We start from the raw sequence: 24,449 nt of genomic DNA, 5'->3' as shown, positions 1-24,449 counted from the left end.
GCCTCAGAGGGAAGTGGAAAGAGGAGGGGATGGTCAGGGTGGGGGATGGAGGCTATTGGCTGGCTGCGGGACAGACAGGCAAGCCGGTTGGAGGAGGAGACACTCATGGGCGGGACAGCCACCTTGAGTGGGTGTTAAGTGCACTTAGGCCATGAGACACACTGGTCCTCCAAGGCCTTACCAGAAATATATAGTGGAACAGATATTTGCATGTAACACCTCAGCACAAGTATTCTCAAACCAGGAAGCTCACACTGCTGGATGACACCCATGTAGGAGCCTGACATTTGTGAAAAGATCAGTTTATGCAGCCAAATTAGCTTCTAGCTATTGGACGACATTCTGGAGAACAGGGTAATTCCTGAGAAAGATGACAAGAGCTGACATCCTTGATCATGATTATGCAGATGGACGTGTTTGTGGATCAGCAAACTGTGTTAGCTGTATTCCCAGAAGAGCTTAATCTTTGTCCTTCAGAATATCTACAACTATTTTGAGGTTGGGGTGTGAGGGAGCCACATGAGAAAGAAAAAATAGATAAAATACTGTTGTGACCTGAAGGCTTTTGTTCAGAATCCAGTTATATATTTGCTAGTTGATTCTGATCACTTTTCCCCCTGTGGTTTTGCTTTGCAAAGCAAAGTTTTCAACTGCTATCCATTAAATAGCAATCCTTTCACATGTGCCTTTCACTGTTATGGTGTAAGCACACAGCATTCCCACCTGGCCCATTTGTAGGCCTTGTTTGGCCCAATAGCTACTTGGGAAGAAAAGTGAATGATGTGGCTGGAGTATCCTACTTGCAAGTAAAGCTTCAGCCAGCATTTTTAGAGGTAGATGGCAGTCCTATTTAATGAGCACATTTATTTTAATAGGCGGCTTTAGCTGAAGAAAAAAAAGTAGTGAAATATATCTACTATGCACGCACAGACACACACACACACAATCTTACCAAACTATATGATGTAACTGTAACAAAACTCAAGGCGCCTTAATTTTCGAGTAATGATGTGCAGCAATTCAATATGCATAACTGTTTCATTTTAATGAAACAAAGAAAACTAATATTTCTAGATCTTGCATCTTCCCCTCTGTTGTATCTGTGCAAAAGGCAAAGTAAATTAGTCTCTCTACTTACAATGTCCTTTATTATCCAAACGTTGCCGCATCATATTCATATCTACAAATTAAGATTTCAAAAGCAGCAGCCATGTTAAACTAAGTTTCTCATTTGTGCCTTGCAAGCTCATATTTTTCATGTTTATAATCTCTTTGAAATTGAAACAGTTGCCTCTCTTATCCCAGTTCAAGGGAACTGATTAAATAAACAGTTCTAAAACTTTCATTTTCCAAACACTTAGCTATTCTAAGAAAATAACCTCCATATAAATTTTAACAAATGCTGACAAAAGTTATTGCCCCTCAGAGCCCCTACAGGCTGATCCATCTTGGATCAATCTTGAGAAGTTTGTTAGAAATCCAGTACAATACCATATCATCTCATGGACCCATTATGCACAGGGGAAATAACGCACATTCGGGGTGGAATGGCGGCGACTAAAATCACCGATAACGCACGGAGCCGACTGCAACCGGACGCAGCGTTGGTGCATGCCGCCGAAAAAGCCGTGTCAGTGAAACGCGGAAGAAAGCGCAGCTTCCGGGTGACCGGGGCGCAACCAGAAGCGGCACCCGGATCGCAGCGTGCATAATCGGTTACTCTGGGTTTTGCTGCCGCCGCGCCGCACCCCGTGCATAACCGGAGTGCGTCGCGTCTTCCCCCTCCGCGTTTTCCATGTGACCCGAAATCGCCGTTTCGGCGGCCGTGCATAATGGGCCATGATGAGACATTCATGTAGGGTTGCCAGGCCTGTGCCAACAAATCCCATGAGCTTTGGCAGACAAAGCCTGGGCAGGGAAGCATTGCAAGCACCCTAACATAATTTCTGAGAGATGTCACAAAAAAGATGTTATGGCTTCTCATCACACAGAGTTCTATGAATTCTTCCAGCTTCTATGTTGAAGAAGAGTTGGTTTTTAATACCCTGTTTTTCACTACTCGAAATGGCATACAATTGTCTTCCATTCCTCTCGTACCAGCACCCTGTGAAGTACGAGTTACGAGAGCTCTGAGAGAACTGTGACTGACCCAAGATCACCCAGCTGGCTTCATGTGGAGAAGTGGGGAACAAACGTGATTCTCTAGATTAAAATCTGCTGGTCTTAACCAGTATACCACACAGGTTCTCTGAAGAAGAGGGGCTGTCCTGGTCCTTCTGGGCAATCATTTGGAAGTGATGTCACAGAATTCCAGTTTTTTCTCCTACTGTTCACTTGATCAAGTGCAGGCAATTGAGAGTAGGGGCAGGACTTTGCTTATGCCAGGCAGGCACCTGGCAACTCTGTAAGACAGCCAGGTCCCTGTGAGAAATTGTCACATGTCTTTATCAAGGGTTTGCCTTGTAACTCCATGAGCTCTCCCTCATATCCAGACCAAAAGAAAAATGGTGCTTTTGGGACAACAGGGTGACATTCCACCAATCAAGGAGTACCTGATGTAACAGCCCTGTAATATAATCATCCTCAGCTAGCAGACTTTCATTTCCTACCTGATCAACATTGCCTGCAGAGCAACTCCAATAGTGAGAAAACCTTTCCACTACAGATTTTGGGTTAAAGAAATAATCCTCTTTGAATTTAGGTTCAGTTTCATTCTCACACTTTCCAGGTACCACTGTGATTACTGACAATGCTCAAGCTTCAGGATTAGACAACACCTGAATCCCTCCACAATTCTTCCTTCCCCTACCAACATCCTTGATCTCAGCCCAGTTTTCCAACATCCTCACCATCAACTTTCTTGTTCATCCTCACCCTCTCTTCCAGAGAGCATCTTCTCTCCACTAGAGCCCTGACCTGGATAGTCTAGGCAAGCCTGATCGTGTCAGATCTCGGAAGTTAAGCAGGGCCTACCCTGCTTATTATTTGGATGGGAAACCTCTAAGGATGTAGGTAGTAGTTCCAAAAAGGAACACTAAGGGTTATGACACAAAGGCAGGAAGCAGCAAACCACCCCTGAGTGTCCCTTGCTTGGCCATCAGAGAACTCTTGGATCTCTTGGCTATATTACACATGCCAAAAGATAAATAATGAATCACCACCAAAAACATGCTCCCCTCATAAGGCGGGCCATCTGCCTATCCAGAGCAGGTAACACCCCAGCCCAATCCAATGTTTCAGCAGAAGGGAGAATGACAGCTGCCAACTTGAAACAACAAGGCTGGGTTTTCTCTCTCTTCTGCTGCAAATATTTATAGAAGTCACGGCTGTGGAAAGACCCAAAAATTAAGTCCCAAAGGACTGTTGTCTCATGCGTCCAAGCCATGACTTAGGCAATATGGATTAACCTGCTAAACATCACTCTGGGCTGTCTTGTTTACTTTTTTCCTGGTTTTTATACTGTGGTATAAATTTGCTGTGTGTGTGTGTGTGTGTGTGTGTGTCTAAGCTGCTTTGGGCTCCCATCAGAAAGAAAAGTGAGGTAAAAAATAATAAAGGCCTCTACTCCTGAGAAATTGCAGAGGGAAAGAACAGCTGGAAAATGGCCTCTATAGTTATGCTCCAGGTGTTTCTCTATGTCTCAATGTTCTTTTTCTCAAATATCAATGGTAATAATTCCTAGATTGTCACTTGGAAGTAGTGTTACAGTTTTCCAGAATATACTATGACACTTTTGTCAAGTCAATCCCCTACACCAGGGGTAGTCAACCTGTGGTCCTCCAGATGTCCATGGACTACAGTTCCCATGAGCCCCTGCCAGTGTTTGCTAGCAGGGGCTCATGGGAATTGTAGTCCATGGACATCTGGAGGACCACAGGTTGACTACCCCTGCCCTACACTTTCCTTTCAGTAATCTCTTGAGCATCACACCACTTCTTTTCTCCCTAGTCTCCCTTGGACCATTTACGTACTGGGAACTTCATTGCCTCAGCTCCCGTGCAAAAGCACAAATGGGGGGCAGATGAGGTGCACCAGGCCAAATGCTCCCCCTTGTGGGTGCAGGAAGAGGTGAAGCAACCTGCCATGACTAAAACTCCAGCCTGCAGCCCGGCATGAAACCTCCAGTGCGTAAATGGTCTTGGCTAAGCTTCAGAGACTCTTTCTATACTCTTCGGAGTTTTCCCTTCGACTCTTCACTTCCAGCCCAGTTCTCTCATCAGTGTCTTGTTGACCTAACCACTTCTTTTAGCTTTTGTAGCAAGCATTTTAGTTGGATCCAACCAGATTTTCTGATGTTGACAAAAAGAAAGGTTACCTTTGACCATTTAAAAAAGGGTATGCTAGAGATCACTCTAACCTGGTTGGCCTAATCTTGCCAGATCACGGAAGCTAAGCAGGGTTGGCTCAGGTTAGTACTCGGAAAGAGGATCAACAAGTAAGTCAAGGGTTGCTATGCAGAGGCAGACAATAACAAACCTTTTCTGCTTGTCTCTCGCCTTGAAACCCCTACCGGGTGTGGGGATCACCATAAACTCTCTCTCTCTCTCTCTCTCTCTCTCACACACACACACACACACACACACACACAAAATGAGTATACATGTTGAAACAAAAACAAAAATGTGAAACATTGCTGCAATAAGGAGAAGAATGTGGAAAAGAGCTCCTTCTTGTGCAACCAGCCCATGATAATAACACCATCCCATAATTATTTACATAATGTAGACTGCAGTTATTAAGAAAGGTCCCCCTAACATGAATCTCAATTGTTTTAACAAGCCAAATTCTAATCCATACAACTGATGCTATAGGTTTAGCTTACCTTTTTTGTAAGATAACATTTTTCACAAAAAAGGGTAAGAATAGAAATTACTAAATTACCATTATTTAAAGACAAATTATAAATTAGCAATGTGTTCCAGTGTTCCAAAGCAAAGCAAAAATTCAACCACAGTGTGAACAACGGGGGAGGGGAGAGAAAAATCAGCCACTCAGGTGAGTTTTGAAGCTTTATTACGTAGCATACACACAGAACAGGTATACAGAAGGAAAGAAGACTGCAAAGTTCTTAAATGCCTCTGCAAACTTCAGATACTTAATTGAAGTCAAGCAGCCAAAGGCCTATAATATGCTTTTAAAAATTTGGTTTAAAAGGTATTCTGTTCCAACATTTGGTATTTAAATTTGATTGTGATGACTACCTGTATAGATACAAACATGGGTAAGCAGCAGGGAGGCTGCTATTATGAGAAAGGAGAGCATAAAACATAAACATCACAAAATCAAGAGGCAAATGAAGGAACTCGTCTTTGCCTTTATTAGAACTAGAGAAAACAGATTGTGCTCATCTTGCTTGGGGCCAACAACCACATTGTATGGAATTCAGCCAGTCTCCGTCACACAGCTCACTTAGGAGTTTTGCTATGTTAAGGAATGAAGCAGATGGAATATTTTCTTCCAACAAGATAATTCTGGAGGAAACTGTTGAAGTATTTGAAAAGAAAGTTTTTAGCTTAATCTGCTATTTCAGGAGAAGAAAAGGGGGGGGGCGGAGGAAAGGAAGAAAAAACTGAAAGGCCTAATAAAAAGAAAGCATTACAGAAACAGTAATACTAAGGAAAACAAACACTGAAAATGTTTACTTCCATCACTTTATAAAACCAGCTAGTACAAATACATATTTCCTTTGGTGCCTGGATCCTCCAGTCTAGATTGAGAGAGCTGCACACAGAAGCATGTTTCGACACATGTATCACTTTCAATACTTATTCTGTGAGACACTTAAATGTTTACCTATCCTAGATCACAAATATAAAGTAGAATTCTAAACATGTATATTCAAAAATAATCTCACTGTGTTTGATGGGACTTACTCCATAGTATGATGGCAGTCCTACGGTTCAATCCTATTAAAGTCAATGGATTTCGAAGGATTTAAAAATTGCACTGCTAGTCACTCAGATAGAGAATCTGGATTAAAATGAAGCCAAGCAAAACGTTTTTGATGTTAAATCCCCCACAATTTTGAAAAAAGGGCACAGAATATCAAAATCTCTGCCCACTAGATCGTGCCATCCATCTACCTAAAGCACACAAGTAACATTTTTTGAAACAGAGGCCATAGTGTTAGAGCGTCAGGACCCCCTTTATAGTATGAAGGAGGAATATGCTTGCAAACCTCCATTTCTTAATATTTCTGGTATACTTAAGGAAGATCTACTCTAAGGAAGGATGGCTTGGCCAGAGAGCCTGCCCAGAAATCTTTACATATCAGAAATAGGACAATGCTGGCTCTATGTGAGATGTCAACCTCATTCAAGAAGATTACCTGACTATCACAGGAGTGATGCAATTATCGTAACTGCACAAATGAGGGGCTGAGCCATTAAGCTTTCTCTTACCTTAAGACAATGTAGGCAAAGGAATCATTGGCATCCATCAGTTGGCAAATCCCCTCAACACCTGGAAGTATTGTCTCACAAATGTCTTCTCCCAATGAATTAATCGTTCTGGCAGTTTTTGCCATTAATTGCTGGGTCAACAAGCTCCTTTTAACTACGTGGCTCCTACATGCCCAAACACCTATTCAGGGCAGAATGCAAACTCACTCAAAGATTTCTCTTTAATTTGATCAAAATTTATTTGTCCCAGACTTGTGGCAAACATTAGTAAACCCAGCTGAGCCGTATTACGTGAAACCCCTCTGCAAGCTCTGAGGACTCACCAGAGGAGCAGCACCAATGCCACCAGGTTAAGATCCCAGCGAGCTCCGAACGGGAGCAAAGATCACACTGATCTACCTTAACAACTGTCAGAAGATCAGCATGCTCGCTGTCAAGATAGATGGGACCCACTTGTACCACCTTCCTCAAGCAAGGACTAGGACCATCTCCAAGCCCTGTGGCTGAGGGCTGTCTCACCCAGCTCGACTGTATTTAAGGAGGGCCTTGAGGCAACATCCTCCATGGGTGCAACAATTTCTGGGTCAGGGACAAGGGCAGACCTTGGTAGAGCAAGTTACAGAAATCAAGTCTGGGGGTCACCATCACATGGATCACCATGGCTAGGTGTTCAGAGGACAGATATGGTGCTAGTAGCCTAGCCTGACGAAGATAGAAAAATGCCTGGCAGGCTACTCCTAATGGACGGCCACCCGGACTCTCCCCCCAGAACCATTTGCCAGATGTTTGGAAGCAGAATGGTTCGAGCAGAGTCGCTTGAAACTCAACCCCTCCAAGACAGAGGTCCTGTGGCTGGGGGGAAAGGGGCGGGAACAGGCAGCACGTCTACCCACCCTAGCAGGGGTGCAACTTACCATCGTGCCCCAAGCTAGGAATTTGGGTGTGACCATTGATGCCTCCCTGACTATGGAGGCTCAGGTCAAGAGAGTAGCGGGCCAGGCATTTTTCTATCTTCGCCAGGCCCGGCTACTAGCACCCTACCTGTCCCCTGACCACTTGGCCACAGTGATCCATGCGACAGTCACCTCCAGAATAGATTTCTATAACTAGCTCTACGCAGGCCTACCCTTGTCCCTGACCCGGAAACTACAGCTGGTGCAAAATGCAGCTGCTAGGGTCCTCACTGGAACATCTTGGAGGGCCCACATCCAGCCAGTGCTGAGGCAGCTGCATTGGCTGCCAATTGCTGCCCGGATCCGGTTCAAGGTTTTGGTTTTAACCTTCAAGGCCATATGCGGGTTGGGACCCACATACCTGAGGGACCGCCTACCGCTCTATGCCCCCCGCAGGGCCTTACGCTCTGCGGGTGAGAACCTGTTGGTCGTTCCTGGCCCGAAGGAAGCGCGCCTAGCCTCGACCAGGGCCAGCGCCTTTTTGGTCCAGGCCCCTACCTGGTGGAATGAGCTCCTGGGTAAACTGCGGGCCCTGCGGGATTTGTCAGCTTTCTGCAGGGCCTGTAAAACGGAGCTCTTCCACCAAGTCTATGGTTGAGGCTGGGGTCGGCGAATCAGGGACATCGCTCCCCACCCAGGAATTGGAGTGTACGCTACTCCCCCATCCTTTCCTCTTGATAATTGGGGGAGGGATGGGATTTTTAGCCGTCATGTTAGTAGATTGATGTTTTAATGGGAATTTTAATGGGGTTAGTTGTTGTGACCCACCTCGAGCCTGTCGGGAGAGACGGGAAATAAATCTAATAATAATAATACTTTCTTGACCTCTGCTTCCATAGTCAGTGAGGCATCCAAGGTCACACCCAAGTTCCTGGCTTGGGACACAATGGTCAGTTGTGTCCTGGCCAGGACAGGCAGACGTGCTTCCAACCATAGGACCTCCATCTTGGAGGGGTTGAGTTTCAGGTGACTCTGCTCAAGCCATCCAGCCATTAAGCCATAGAGCCTCCCCCACTGATTCTAGGATTGTAGAAAAAGAAACAGATCAAAATCTTGAAGAAGAGAGATTCCAAATTTCAGGATGGCTACTAAGAAAGCATTTATATTATTATTATTAATAGCAATAATGATAATAATAATAATTAATGATAATAACAACAACAATAATCATAGGCCACACTTCCATGTGATTAGGCTCAGGGCAACATACAGAACATCTGTCTCACTTAATATTTCTGGTAATACCTTGGAGGAGGGGTGTGTTTCATAGCTTAATTGCCACACATCCACAGGGTGGGTGTTCCTCCCAAGAGTGCCTCTTCCTCCAACCGGCTTGCCTGTCTGTCCAGCAGGCAGCCAATCACCTTTCATTCCCCACCCCTGACCACACCCTCTTCCTTCCACTTTCCTCTGAGGCTTGGACGCTGGAGATCTCTACTGTGTGAGAGCTGCCCTTGCCAGTGAATTCCATAACAGCTGCCTGCAGCTTTTCCAGGTCCTGAGGGGAGGGGGAGGCTGTCCACAGAGTCCTTCCACCCCTCCTCCAATCTAGCACCCGTTGTATTCCTGAATGCAATAGGCCTGGCCCCTAGTCAATAAAATGGCAATAAAATATTAAAACATTACAGTACATCACCCTACTATATTGCAATAATTTAGCTGATTTTCTTTTGCTTAATTGTTCCAGCACTGTGGTTGGGAGACCTTCTGGGGCCACATAGGGCACAAGTAGGGCAACCTACACGTGATCTGAACTTCCAGAGTAAGGGAGGCATGAGAGATCACCCCCAGATTCCTGATGGGTTCCTATTAAACATACATGATCTTGTAGGACAATCTTAATTTCAGAGTACATGGGGGAGGGGGGAACAATCCTTAAAGGATAAAAATAAGGAATTTGTATCAAGCTTGGAAACAAACTGAAAGCTAGTATAGTCGATCCAATATAGGCTTTCACTCACATTGTGGTAACCCTTCTTAACTTTCAGGCTACTGTGTTCTAAGCTAGTTATATTTTCTGGACCATCTTCATGCAGAGTATGTTATTGCAGTTCAGTCTGGATATTATAAGATGGGACCTGGCCACTACACTTTTTTCAGCAATGGCAGCAACTCCTAGACAAACTAACAAAAAGCATTCCGAAACATCTCTTCCATCCATTTGTTTGAAGACAAGCAGTATGCCAGAATCCCGCTTAAAATGTGAATCAGTTCATTTAGAGGGAGTGCAGACCTAGTGAGAATGGGTTATACATGATTTTTTAAAATGTCTGCATGCTATATTGTAAACTGATATCATATTTTCTCTACCAAGTTTAGCCTGGTAAACAGTCTTTGACTTTGTCCTGTCATTTCCATGTTAAGGAGAGGGAAACAATGACTAGAAACCAACTGAAATTATTAGATCAATGAAAATCAAATTTTAAATATCAAGTTTCAATAACCTAATTATAAAGCTTTTAGTGATATTCTAATTACTCTGGAATTTTGAGGATATGTTTCTATAACATATCTTCTGCTGGGGATACTGGATTCAGAAGAGGCTTGAAAAACAAGCCTTCCGTGTGCCAGAAATACTTCAGCTCATAAGAAAATTCAAATTGCAGGCGAAAAAAAATGAGAATTACAGGCATAAAACTTAATCTCAGATAGCATGTGCTGGAAAATAATGTTTTCTGTCCCAAGTCCTAGAGAGCGCTTATCGGTGTAAATAATACCAAAGTAATAGAGCAAAAAAAAAAACAACCCTCACTTCGTATGAGGTTACTTAATATGTTCAATTGTACGCTTCCATTCATGGGCCACTTTGCTGGATATAGGTCTAGGTTGCATGCATAATGTTGTGGGTTAGAACATACATGCATCAGTCTAACTGATTGCCACCATCATTCATCATTTGGGGGAGAACAGAAGGTCTGGACCCTTGAAGGTCTCCACTCTACCATCAGCACCCTCCTCCACTCTACTGTCAGTACCAAATATCTGTTCCATTTGAGCAGCCTGCAGCCTGGGAGGTTTGTTGGATTGGGGTCATATGTGCAGTGTACTTCTCAGCCCTCTCAGCTCAGCACCACCAGGTTTCAATTTACCTTTAAATTACCAAAATGATCAAAGCAACAATTCACAGTACAAAAAGTACATTGAAAATGTGAGTCTACCAAGTTTTATGATAAACATCTAAATATACGTGTTCATCCTCAATGCTGCATAATCATTATCCTGGCTAAAGACGTGGAGGTCTAGAAACAGTAACCAGCTCCTTCCCCCTTTTCTCTCAGGGACTTTAAAAATTATGTGGTTTAAAAAAAATTAAAATCACAGAATCACAGAATCATAGAGTTGGAAGGGGCCATACAGGCCATCTAATCCAAACCTCTGCTCAACGCAGAATCAGCTGAAAGTATCCTAAAGCATCCAAGAAAAGTGTGTATCCAACCTTTGCTTGAAGACTGCCAGTGAGGGGGAGCTCACCACCTCCTTAGGCAGCCTATTCCACTGCTGAACTACTCTGACTATGAAATTTTTTCCCCTGTTATCTAGCCAATAGCGTTGTACTTGTAGTTTAAACCCATTACTGCGTCCTCTCCTCTGCGGCCAACAGAAACAGCATCCTGCCCTCCTCCAAGTAACAACCTTTCAAATACTTAAGGAGGGCTATCATGTCCCCTCTCAACCTCCCTTTTCTCCAGGCTGAACATTCCCAAGTCCCTCAACCTATCTTCATAGGGCTCTATTGGCTCCATATCATCCTCGTTGCTCTCCTCTGTACCCTTTCAATTTTATCTACGTCCTTCTTGAAGTGAGGCCTCCAGAACTGCACACAGTACTCCAGGTATGGTCTAACCAGTGCCGTATACAATGGGACTATGACATCTTGTGATTTTGATGTGATACCCCTGTTGATACAGCCCAAAATGGCATTTGCCTTTTTTACCGCTGCATCACACTGCCTGCTCATGTTTAGGTTACAATCCACAAGTACCCCAAAATCTCATTCACACACAGTGTTACCTAGAAGCGTATCCCGCATCCAGTAGGCATGTTTTTCATTTTTCTCACCCAGATGTAGAACTTTACACTTATCTTTAATAAATTACATCTTGTTCTCATTTTTCCCATTTTTCCATTGTGTTCAGATCTCAGATCTTGAACTCTGTTTTTATTTTCTGGAGTATTTGCCAGTCCTCTCAATTTGGTGTCATCTGCAAACTTGATGAGTAGTCCCTCCACCCCCTCATCTAGATCATTAATAAATATGTTAAAAAGTACCGGACCGAGCACCGAGCCCTGAGGTACCCCGCTACTCACCTCCCTGCAGTCTGATGAAACACCATTTACAACAACTCTTTAAGTTCGGTTCTCTAACCCGGTGGTCCCCAACCACCGGGCCGTGGCCCGGTGCTGGGCCGCAAAGGCCCCGGCACCAGGCCGCGGCTCCCTCTCCCCGCACTGCCGTGCAATCGCCCTCCGCACCACCGCCGGTCCGCAGCCTTAAAAGGTTGCAGACCACTGCTCTAACCAATTCCCTATCCACCTAACTATCTGAAAATCCAGATTGCAGTCCTTCAATTTATCCATCAGAACATCATGGGGAACCTTATCAAAAACTTTACTAAAATCCAAGTAAACGACATCAACCGAATTTCCACGATCCAGCAAACCTGTTACTTGGTCAAAAAAGGAAACCAGGTTGGTCTGACAGGACCTGTTGGAGACAAATCCATGCTGCCTTCCTTGGACCACCAAATTGTCCTCCAGATGTTTTAATATCTGCTCCATTATCTTCCCCACAACAGAGGTTAGACAAAATAGAGGAAACTAATTCAAACTAATTAAATATTTTCTCTTTTGGAATGAGTGCATTCGTTTTAGTCACTCAGAATGAGTAAATTTTTTTAAACACTAGATCACAGTAATTCCTGGAATACAGGAGATATTTTAAATGGTGTTTTTTAAATTTGAAAGTAATTTTGTCCAGAATAAATAAGTTGATGTGTCTCATACACAATAAAATGCAGTTAAAAGGTCACTGTTTACACTGTCATAAAGTTGAATGTGATATCTGAAAATGTTACTAGTTTTGTTAGGATTGTATGGAACTGTTTCTGTACTGATAAGCTGTCATTACTCCTCATACACTATTTTCTATTTTCAACTTCCATTTTTTCCTAACTTCCAGACAGCAAAAAGAAAGATACACAGCAGTTCGCAGCTCATTTTCTCTTTAAAATTAGGTATACATTCAATTTTGCTTGTAGAAAATGAACATAACTATAGTTTGAAATTTTATAAATATAAGAAGAGCAGAACTTTATATTATAAGTTATAAACTATACATATTGTGTTGTTAGAACAGTAAACATAAAGTTTAGGTTTAAGATAAGCAACTATTATACTTTAAAAAATTCTTCCTCCTGAGATCCCCCCATGGTTTTAAAATTTTCTTAAAATTTTGCACACCTATTTTTTTTAATCGCATATCTAATGCTGGTCCACTTTGGTTAGAACAACCAGAACTATAGAATCACAGAGTTGGAAAGGGTCATACAGGTCATCTAGTCCAACCCCCTGCTCAATGCAGGATTTGCCTAAAGCATCCAGGATAAGTAGCTGTCCAGCCACTACTTAAAAACTTCCAGGGAGGGAAAGCTTACCACCTCCTTTGGTAGCCGATTCTACTGGTGGACTATTCTGATTGTGAAATTTTTTTCCTGATATCTAGCAGGTACTGTTTTACATGCAGTTTAAACTCATTACTGGGGCCCTATCCTATGCTGCTGACAGGAAGTGCTCCCTGCCCTCCTCCAAGTGACAGCTTTTCAACTACTTAGAGAAAGCAAATATACCCCTTCTCAACCTCCTCTTCTCCAAGCTGAACATTCCCAAGTCCCTCAACCTATCTTCATAGGGCTTGGTCCCCAGGCCCAGATAATCCTCACTGCTCTCCTCTGCACCCTCTCAATTTTGTCTACATCCTTTTTGAAGTGAGGTCTCCAGAGTTGCACACAGAACTCCCGGTGCAGTCTGAATAATGTAGTATACAGCAGGATGATGACATCTTGTGATTTTAAGTAATGCCTCTGCAGCCCAAGGCTGCAATCGCCGATTTTACCATCACTTCATATTTAGCTTACAGTCCATGTACCTTAATATCTTCAGAGCAGGAAGAAACAACATTTACATGTCCTCCCCAAACTCACTTCTGCCATTGTTCCATTCCCATTTCCCTCCATCAGTTTTGTGAAGAAGAGAGGCAATGGAGGTAGTGACACCCTCCCACAGCCTAGGAACCATCCTCCCCCTTCTATGATAAGCTAAACCATAGTTCTGCCAGGAAAGAAATAAGGCTTTTAATGGGATAAAATAGGAACAGGGCAGAAAATGCGGAGTTTTGCATCGCCTGCTTATTGTACTGATTGTGGAATGCTCCAGTGGCTTTTTCTCTGAGACATATTTAAGGATTTTCTTTGTTTTTGTTTTTTAAGGCTCATCTGGAAAATATACAGAAGTCAGTCACATGAGTCATGCCGAGAATAGTCATGACACCACCTAGATGTTCTAGAGCTGCCCCACCATACCTGGAACTGCCAAGAACATGGGGTTTTGGGGACATGGGGAGACAAGAGCACTGTATGTGCTATGATACCACTTCTGGATTGACCAGAAGCATCATCATGCCACTCCAGAAATGCCTAGGAATACCATGATAAAACTATCATTCCAGGAAATACTTAGAGAGATGTAATGTTACTTTGTGGTTTCCCCCAAAATGACAACACATCGCACACAATGTTGGCTTCGAAATATATTAGTATTATTTGCGCCCACTGCAGTGCCAAGCAGCAGTCAGCAGCAAGGGGTACCAGCAGAAGTTCTCCTGCTATGGCAACCCTAGGATGCTGCTCACATATACAGTAACTAATATATAAAGTGAAAAATCATCACAACAATTTTGCATTGGTTCTTACTCCTGTGCTGGGAAAGGAGACCACTCTACGCTAATAGACTAGCTGTGGTTTCAAAATCGTAGCCCATGAATTCAAGCTTTGAAAGACAACACATATTAGCAGTATTTAATATACTATAATTATTTTCCATAATGATCCTCATTTAGCATGACAGTCGAGAAACAAAACAGAGGTAAATACAATTAGCCCCACTGACCACTGACTTTTCCAGTCTTCTCTTATTTTAAGAATAATGTGATAAATGTTCAGCTAACTGACATAAAACAATGCAGAGAATACTAGTCCAGAGAGCTTCTGTATCACAGGTCCCAAAATCCATGCAACCTAATTGGTATATTATGCTAATTGTGCATCAATTATGTAAATGAAACATATTAACTGTGCATCCCCCCTTTTATTTGCTCCAATCAAATTTCACAAAAAAGCCAGGAACAAGTAGCAGCAGAATCTTCTCATCTGACTGTCTGCTTGTGCAAAAGCAGTGCCTTTCTTCACTGCATGGCAAAATGCATTGGGAGAGCAATGTGGCAAAAGGCTGTGTCCTACTAACCCAGTATTCATTGCTTCAACAATTCACACCTCCTTCATTAACATGGAAGTTCTAAAGAGGAAGAAAAACTCCTTGTTTTTCATCTCAAGTCTCATTTGGCAAATGACAAAACATTTCCCCCTAAATCATGGTTAGAAGATAAAAGTTATACCTTTACAGTAAACAAGAGGAACCACTAGCTGCAGTTCTATGGATGCTTCTAGGAAGTAAGTCCCATTTCTATCAGTAGTTTAGGAAATCTGAGAAAACATTGGATCCTACCAAAGAACAAGAACATGTGCAGAAATATCTTTTCCCAGCAACTGCAGCAACAGCAGCAGCCCACCTCCCCCACCCCAAGAAACTTGAAGTTGAGTTGAAGACCCTTTAAGAACAAAGTTCTTAAGTTAAGAACACCATAGTTGCTGCACTCTCATAAAAGTGAAGGGGGAATGATTTTGCTGAGTTTCCCTTTTTCACTGCGGTACTGTTCCATCACCAGGGAGTACACAGAACCCACTGATCCTGAAACAGCCTGCTTGCTCTGTTTCAAAATCCAAGTGCATGTTTGTTCTTTCAGAAAAACTTCCTTGGAAAACACAGTTGTTCTACAATATGTTCCAAATATACTTTTCAGAGACAGTGTGTGAAATGACAGGCTATGCATTACATGCTTCATGTGCATACAATCTGAACGAGATAGAAGGATGTTTCCATCTCCCTACCAAACAGTGACAGCACAATTCTAAGCAGGGATCCACCTTTCAAAGTTCACTGGAATCAGTGAGCTTACCAAGGTGTCACTGTGTTTAGGATTGTAACTTCTAGTGATTCTGGAGAAAAACAACTCTAGCAATTCTCACCAGCAATGTTTTAACAACACATTCCCCAAAGGCCAAAACAAGAAAAGGCAAGAGCAGTAGTTTTCCAGAAAACAGAGGTGGTCCCGCCTAATCAACTGGACAGTTGGACCATATGATACTTGATAAAGACCAAGCTAGTAACGTGTTGATGATTACCAGATGTAACATTATCAAGGCAATCATTTGACATTTTTAGTCTAGTGCACATTTCATTTGCAATACACATTCTGTCCACTTCTGGCAACCCATTATCCACCAATTCATATTGCAATCCCAGACTTTATATTCTTCTGAGACCACTGATTTCAATAGAATTAAAACGCTATAATGACTTTAGATAGCATTGTTAGCTCAACATCCTTGGCTCCACAGGAGCCTGACAACTACCACCCCATCTCACATCTAGCGTTTCTGGGGAAGCTGGTTGAAAGAGTTGCTGCAGGCCAAATATCAGCATTCCTGGAGGAAACTTCAGGCCTTGACCCATTTCAGTCGAGACAGCACTAGTCGACCTAGTCGCACCAACTAGACTGAAGCGGATCAGCGCTGCTGGTACTATTAGACCTGTCAGCAGCGTTTGAGCCGTCAATCATGAGCCGTCAACAGGATATGGGGGACAGCCCTCAAATGGCTGATCTCCATCCTCTGGGGTCACGGACAGAGGGTAGCGATAGGAGAGAATCTAGCTGTCACCACCTCACATGTGGTGTCCAACAAGGAGCAGTCCTCTCTCCTATCTTATTAACATCTTCATGCGCCCTCTGGCTCAGCTGGTGTGGAGGTTTGGCCTGGGTTGCCACCAATACGCAGATGACACCCAGCTCTTCCTCCTAGTGGATGACCACCTGCCCACCCTGGATAGTGTGCAGCTCCTAGTGACTCAATCTGCCAGGAACCTGGGCATGATCCTGGATGCTTCCCTTACAATGGAAACCCAGGTCACAAATTATGTTTTAATGGGTTTTTACGGGATTTTATTGTACTTGTGAATCTTGTAAACATGATGAGACATTTCAGAGTGGCGGTATATAAATATAAGTATAAATAAATAAATTTTAAGAAAGTAGCGAGGCTGGCATTTTACCACCTCCGCCATGCCAAACTACTAGCGCCCTACCTGATCCCTGAACACCTAGCCACAGTGATCCATGCGACGGTGACCTCTTGTCTGGACTTCTGAAACTCGTTCTACGTAGGCCTACCCTTATATTTGATCCGGAAACTACAACTGGTGCCGCGGCCAGGATTCTCACTAAGACATCACAGAGATCTCATATCTGGCCAGTACTCCAAGAACTCAGCTGACTCCCAGTTGAATTCTGGATTAAGCTTAATGTTTTGGTAATCACCTTTAAGGCCATACACAGTCTTGGGCCCAGTGTATCTCTGCCTCCCTGCCTATACCCCCAAAAGAGCTTTATGCTCTACCACCTTTAGGGCTGCAGATCCCTAGCCCTAAAGAAGGACGTCGGACCTCAACAAGGCCCAGTGCCTTTTCAGTCCTGGCCCCCACCTGGTGGAACGAGCTCCCTGAAGAGATCAGGGCCCTGTCTGAGCTTCCACAATTCCGCAGTGCCTGCAAAAGACAGCTCCTCCACCAGGCATTTGCTTGAGGCTGACTGACTCCAAACATCTACAGCCCCCCCCCCGACTGAGAGGTCGAACCTGCCAAGGGATTGTCAACGTTATTTTTTTGTGAAAAGCTGTTCTAGTTGGTATGTTATATCATGATTGTTATCAGTTATACTGTTATATGTTCTATGTAAATGTTCTACAGTGTTTTATGTAAACCGCCCAGAGTCATAAGGAAGGGCGGTATAAAAATCTAAATAAAATACAATCTATAAAATGGGATATTAGAAAGGAACTATTTTCACAAATTTAGTATGCATGGAGAAAAACCATCCCCCCTCCAGAAAAATAATGTGAAACTTTTAGGGAAAATTGAGAACATTTCCACACCCTTTAAATGTAGTGAAATGCTTACCTTAGACAGTCGTTATATTCTAGCCCCTTCATATGATGTCGCCGACATCTAGCATCTGGGCAGTAACCCGCCGGGCTGTATCCTCCATTTTAAAGTGCTAGTTGGTAAATCACAAACAGTGGATTCACCAACCTATGTAGCGTTAGCTAATGGAGAGCAAGGCAACCAATGGAGGAAAGTTATGGAGGCTAAAAAGCACGGTAAAGGCACGTGCCTCATCCCGCCCTTGCTTCTGCCCACCTGTCCCAGGGATAGAATGTCTTTTTTAAAATGTCTGACAACCTGGAAGCGATGTCAGGAAAAAAAAGAATTTTTCTCCCACATGGCCATTGTGTTATCCCATTACAGCCCCTCAATGTGTGACTGAGGAAGACAAGAGGGACACCGATGGGAGGGAGAAGACAGAAAAGGCGCATCCCAACCCTAGGCTCGGCTGCACCTATTCTAGTGCTGCAGTGTTCCCAGCTGAGTTGTGACAGGAGGCACTCACTGCTCACTCACTCACTTGCAGGGGCAGCTTCCTGAAAAAAAAGGGAGAGATTCTGCAGCTCAGCATTCTGGGAAGCCTCCCATGAAGCTCAGGTCTAGGAAGCTACTTCCTTGTCTGGCTGGGGAAGGGAATTGCACCAAGGGTGACCAGTGGGGCCAGGAGATGCAGTGAAGCCCAAGGAGGCCCTGGCAATGTCGCCTGCTACAGCCCTGCTGTGGCTAGCAGCTCCTGCAGCACCAGCACCAGCCCCAGCAAGGACGGCAGCAGCACCTGGAGGCCGTTCCTGCTGGCAGCACTGCCTGTTCAGTGCTGCCAGCTGCAGTTTGGCTCCATCTCTGCCAAGCAAGAAGAAGCCATTCCACACAATGAAACAGTTTCCTGTGAAAGATTGGGAGACTTAACTTCAGGTTAATCAAAACTCGTGATTCAATATGGGGTAGTGTTGAAAAAGCACTATTCATGTATGATGAGATGCAAAGGCATAGCAACGGAGAAGTATAAAATAAAAAAATTAGCAGGCATAGCAGGACCTTTAAAGCAGTGGTCCCCAACCCTCGGTCCGGGGACTGGTACCAGTCCGTAGATCAGTCAGTACCGGGCCACGGTTCCTCCTCATCCTCCTTCCCAGCTGTTGCCTCGGGGGCTGCCTCGCCACTCTGCCGCTGGCTCACCTTTGGTGCTCTCTAGCGGCCACCATGGCTGGGGCTCCCCCTTGGCATGGCACTGCGCAGCTGCTGCTGGCAACGCCCCCCAGCGGGCAGCGGGAAGTCAGGGGCGCCGGCGGGAAAGCAAGTGGAGCAGGGGCTCAGGTGGTGGCGACGTCCCTCAGCAAAAGACTACCCCCTCAGGCCTCAGTAAAATTGTCAATCATTGACCGGTCCCCGGTGATAAAAAGGTTGGGGACCACTGCTTTAAAGCATGAAGAAAGGGGATTAGCTGCCTGGCTTTATTGACAGGCGGAAGATTGTCATGTATAAACTACATTGCTCTCTTCCGCCATTTCAAGCAGGCAATGTGGTGGGTGAGAAGCGCGAAAAGTCAGCAGAGAAGAGCGAGATATCAAAAAGGTGAGGAGGGGCCAGGAGGGGCAATTATATTTAGCGTTACGCCATTTAACTGGTGTAACACTATTTTTACCAATGTGCAGAAATGCCCTGAGACATGCAATACCCAAAATCATGTTACAACAGAAAATGCATCATTTATAAAAGAGTATAAGAGTACAGTAAGATACTGCCAGGAACTGACCACACACTTTTAAAATTATGTTTTAAAATTTGCTTGGAAATAAACCAAAACCAAAATGCCAAAGATATTTTTCCATCCAATAAGAATTCCAAAAGAGTTCTATAATATAAATAATAGCACTGTATCTCATTTATAGCACTAGCATAGTGATTTTCCACTCTTGCTGCTGAAATCATGTAAATTAAAGCGGCTTTATATACCGTATGTTGTTTAATATAGGTATTATCACCCTAAAACACCCCTAAAGCTATCTGATCCTATACAAATCCCTGGTATTAGGGACTCTACATCAAACAGCCTTAAAGAAATGTACTGTAAAATGGTAATGGGTGAAGACTATTTGTTAGCAAAACATTTCTCCTGATTCAGTCCCACTGAAAGAAGTGAATAGGAAGTGGAACTTCATAATCTTGTTGAATTTCACAAAAATTATTTGGCCATTTCAAATTTATCCAAACAGGTTGTTCAGCTAATAATTTTATACATAAGATTAAATATGACTTCTCACTGAAATTCCTAAAAATTCCCTGTAGAAGATAGCAAGAGAGCAATGGGGACAGAAATCAGGACAGCCATTTTTACATAAGTAGAAGCTTCACTATTTGCACAGTTCAAAAACACCAACACAGACTCAACTTTTTAAAAGCTTTTGCAACACTCAACTGGCCAAAAAGACACAATCTCTTGGGGACACACATATCATTCAGAAGAATATTGCTAAGCATCTGTTGCAATTTTTTCTCAACACTTCCCACATATTCCTCAAAAATGACCATTTACTCCAATGAAGCAGCAATAAAATACATCCAAAACAGCACAGATATTAATTAAAATGTATTGGAGAGCATTTTTAGTTTGCTCTGGGAGAAAAAGAAAAGCTTGATATCTTCTGTTATAAATAATACGACCCACAGCCTGGACCAAACAAAGTGAAAGCTTTGTTATTATTATCTGGGAGAAACTGACGTTTAGTGTACATAAGGAAGTAATTGAAATGATTCCTTCCAAGTACAAGATTACATAATCTTCTGGCCACAATTCACCACATAGTTAAGGCGCTAAACCCACTTGTTTAATTGAATAGAGCATGTTTACCTCTGCTAAATTGTAACTAAGCAGCTGATGATTTCAGTATCATCTTGTTGCTTTCTCCTCTGTGTTTATGCATTGAACAATAAATAATGTGTGGAGTTGGAAACTGACAACTAAAATTCTCAACAAAAAATATTTGTAACTGATCAAGCCTTTCTTTGAAAATGCTGCTATCTTAATTGCTGTGATTGGGCCTATTACCAGTTAATTGATACATCAGATGCTCAAAGAAAGAAGAGTAAGGTTTCTTCATAACTGGATATCTCTTTCCAGCCTTTGGCATATGTGGCAGTGAAAACTTATGCAGAATTATTCCAGATAAAAGTGACCAACTACCTGGAAAAATTACTAGTTACCCATTTCCCACTAAGCCAAGGTATATTTTTTTTCACTAGACTTATTGTCAACCCTGCTGCAGATAACATTCATTGATTTTAACAACTATGTATAGGATTGCATGGCAGGGGGCTTTGCAAGCAAATGTTTATAGGATGAGCAGTCCTATTTTGGAGGGGGGAAACCAAAAAGTAAACCAATTTTAGCCACTAGAGTTTGGGAATGAAGGAATGATTCTACAGTCTGAAAGAGGAAAGGACTACTACTCTCCCATTCTTTTCTTACTGTCTTGGGAGGTGAGGTGGAGAAAGGCAGTTATCTACTTGTTCCAGACTGATACAGAATAGCTTTTTTTCTACATTGCATGATGCTTGCCAGACCTAAACAGAAAGAAACCAGGATGTTTTGCATTGTTACCCTAGCTGTTGATCATTAGAAAACACTTGATACAGGGAACACACTATCCTCTTTGGAGACCTGCTATGACAGATTTCATTCACTATGCCAACAGAGAACCAACAATTGGCACCTGCAGTAGAGGAATATTGTGAAGGAAGGGGAAGATAAATTGGTGACATCTTAATTGGAAGGTAGGGACAAGAAAGGTCTATCATTCCCTATAGCTCCTTGAGCCAAACCGTATTTATAAGAGCTACAAAAGACAACAAGATCTAATAGTTTTCAGAACTGGGATTTTTCATCTTGTGCTGTGGCCAAGGACTAAAGACGTCCCTTATTGTGGTATGAGCAACTCAGTATTATAAAGATTAGGAAACATCAGTAATCCTGTCAGAGACTCATGACTGGATCTCACATACTGCAGGATCAATAGAGCGTGTGTGTGTGTGTTCACAGCGTTTACCTCCTGACCAAGGTCATCATTTTGACGAAATTCGACGACCACAACCAGAAAACCTTGATGCGTATGTTTCCATTATGTATTTAGCACACAGTACAGAGACAAACACTCCCGCCCCCTTCTCTTCCGTCAAGAGAGGATAAACGAAGGAGCGTCTATGCGGGCCTCACTCACCTATCATAACCGACGGGGGGCATGGGCGCGTGCACATACCCTGTCCCCACCCGCAGCTCAAATTCCAGCCTTCAGAATGCAACGCTCCCTGCAGGCAGTCGAGACGAGTGTTGCGCAGACGAGGCAAGGCTTACAGCAAGTGCATGATGGGAAATGTAGTTCCTCGTTCGCTTACCTTCCTAGCTGCTACACTTAATAAACCCTATGTCATGTGACCAGGACAAATTGATGCCTTGAGAGGTGGTTGGTGCGGCGACCGCCCGATGCTGTCTCTGCAATAATTCATATAAAGTAAGCCAGGGAGCAACACGCAGTGGTCCCTTCCTTACCTGACTCTCTTCCAATAATATGGGAGGGTGTTTGGGGAAGTAAAATTATTGGGACAAAATCAGGTTTTCACAGGCACGCTGCATTCCTGTTTGTCCATCCATCAGCATACATGAGAAGTGGGCAGAGAATGAAGCGTGTCATCATACTGTAAACGTGTTTCACAAAAAAAGAGGATGTACAGGTGAAGCGTTATTACAGGTGCTGCGTCACATGTTCCCAAGCAGTGCTTCCTTAGCAATCAATAAGTTCTCAAACAGAAACACGTTTAAGAATAGATCATCAGTGCAAATTTTGGCGTCCAAACTATGATGAATAGCATTTTACTATTAGTGAGATCTAATAATATAAACACCTGTCCAGGGAACGTTCTTTTAATATTAGCGGCGCTCAGACTTTTTATTTTTGACGCCACATTCCTGTTTCCTGCCGTAGAGATGCAGGAGCAGGGAAACGTTCAGCTATAAAGTTAGACTGACTGAACAGTTATGCAGTTGTTAAATTGCCCAGCCTGAGCAGAGGTGAATGGTTTATGCATTTAACAGCAAGTACAGTTTATTTCAGTGGATTTTTAATAAATGTGTTAAATCTTTGATTAATCTTAATCTTAACAAATTCAGATACAATACATTTGGAAAATAATGGTGAACAAATAAGAAAACGAAAATACATTCGTAAAATTAAAAATATACGGCAGGTACGTTAGGTTGGAGAAGTGAATGGGACATTTACATCTCTTACAGCTGCTGACAGTATCTTCACCTGTATTAGTTTCTCCCCGTTTTTCCCAGAGCATCTAAACCTTCCCTCCATGAGGTCAGACACACACACATTTTTTTATAATAACACAATCCAGTTCGGAGAGGCTTCACGTATGCCTTTTCTACCATAAGTAAGGGCAGAAGAAGGGCACGCGACTACCCTTTGAGTCACCGAGCATGCTCAGTCTTCACCGACCCGGCGGTTCCCAAAGGTGTCTTTATTTTGTACATGCTTGGCCAAGGCACAGCTATGCATTATTCCCTTTGCATATCTCTTCTCGTAGCTTGGCTTCTCGGACTGAGCGATTTCTTCCTTTGGACGAAGGGGACTCCCGCACTGCTTGAGGCCAAAGAAAAGGCGAGCGGCTTCAGTTGCTGCTACTGAGCACGCGTGCCCTCAGGCGCGCCTGGGGTCCTTGCGCAGCAGGGTTTCTGACCAGGGCGGAATTCTTGGGCTACACGGACTGGTTGTTGACACGTTGCCTAGCAACAGAGTCCCTAGGAGCGTGCTGGTGTTAGAAACAGGCAACTCCTCCCTCCCCCGCCCCCCTCCTCGTCCCGCATCCACACCGGATCCTGCGAAGGGGCTAAGCCGCGGGCTGAGGGACAACCGATGCAGGGGAACGGAGTTTAGGACGAGGGTTTATTCAGTTCATACCCCCCCCCCCACTTTCCTCCCCAAGTTGTTTTGATTTCCCAGTCTTCATTTCCAACCCATCCTCTGTCAGCCACCTGGAAAGATGGTGGCGGAGAAAGAGGGCTCCTGCCCCTCCAAAGAGAGACCCGTACAATTTCAGGAGCCCCTGCGGCAAGGAAAAAGAAGTAGGAAGCAGGTCAGCGATGGATTCACTATCAAAGCCATGATGAAAAACACGGTGGTACGTGGCACTTACGAGGCTTTCTGTTGGGTTTTTGTTTTTGTTTGGTTTTGGTTTCACCAAATCACGCTGGAAGGGAATCAGCGGACCATCGTCAAGGACTGGGGATGACAAATTGCCGCGTCAGCTGTGCGTGGGGATCATTTGCCTGCCCCTCTTCCCAAACAGCCTCTCACGGGGGGGGGGGGGTGAGAGAGAGGTGGATCACATTTAAATCATCACCTCTGTCACCATATCCAAATACCAGGATAATGTATTTCACCAACTCACCTTTTTAAATGTATTATTATCATTATAAAACAGACATTTGCAAAACTATTTCATTTGCAATAGCCATACTCCTTTATACCCATAAATGAAATGCTAATTGTTGCTCCCCCCCCCTTTTTTTTTAAGCATGTTAATTTTTTGGGAAATCGGTCTTTTGGCTTTTCTTGCATGTAGTGGAGAGTGCCATCCTCAACCTCAGCAGAGTTCGCCTTTCTAAGTCCCTTAAGGACTAACTCTGCTTAAGATGGAGGTCTTGTTAAAATCCTCCTGTCTGTTTTCCCCACATACAGTGTTTTAGAAATTTAGCATAGGA

General features: G+C 43.6%; 2 protein-coding genes across 3 annotated transcripts in view; one reads left to right on the top strand and one right to left on the bottom strand.

Annotated features, from left to right (window-relative positions):
* Positions 1 to 22,043, bottom strand: part of PRKN (parkin RBR E3 ubiquitin protein ligase) — a 951,947-nt gene extending 929,904 nt beyond the window's left edge. For both annotated transcript variants that reach the window (XM_077348081.1, XM_077348097.1), the window contains exon 1: positions 21,901 to 22,043. In XM_077348081.1, coding sequence (XP_077204196.1) covers positions 21,901 to 21,937 — 37 coding nt within the window. In that variant the 5' untranslated portion in view covers positions 21,938 to 22,043. The remainder of the gene's footprint in view (positions 1 to 21,900) is intronic.
* Positions 22,044 to 23,482: 1,439 nt separating this feature from the next.
* PACRG (parkin coregulated) overlaps positions 23,483 to 24,449 on the top strand; it is a 334,003-nt gene continuing 333,036 nt past the window's right edge. Inside the window, exon 1 of the mRNA XM_077348053.1 lies at positions 23,483 to 23,866. Within this exon, the coding sequence (XP_077204168.1) occupies positions 23,729 to 23,866 (138 nt within the window). The 5' untranslated portion in view covers positions 23,483 to 23,728. The remainder of the gene's footprint in view (positions 23,867 to 24,449) is intronic.

This window comes from Paroedura picta, chromosome 1, assembly GCF_049243985.1.
Source record: "Paroedura picta isolate Pp20150507F chromosome 1, Ppicta_v3.0, whole genome shotgun sequence".
In the NCBI taxonomy this organism is placed as follows: Eukaryota; Metazoa; Chordata; class Lepidosauria; order Squamata; family Gekkonidae; genus Paroedura; species Paroedura picta.
The sequence above is the reverse complement of the archived record's forward strand: the minus strand, read 5'-3'. Positions and strand labels throughout refer to the sequence as shown.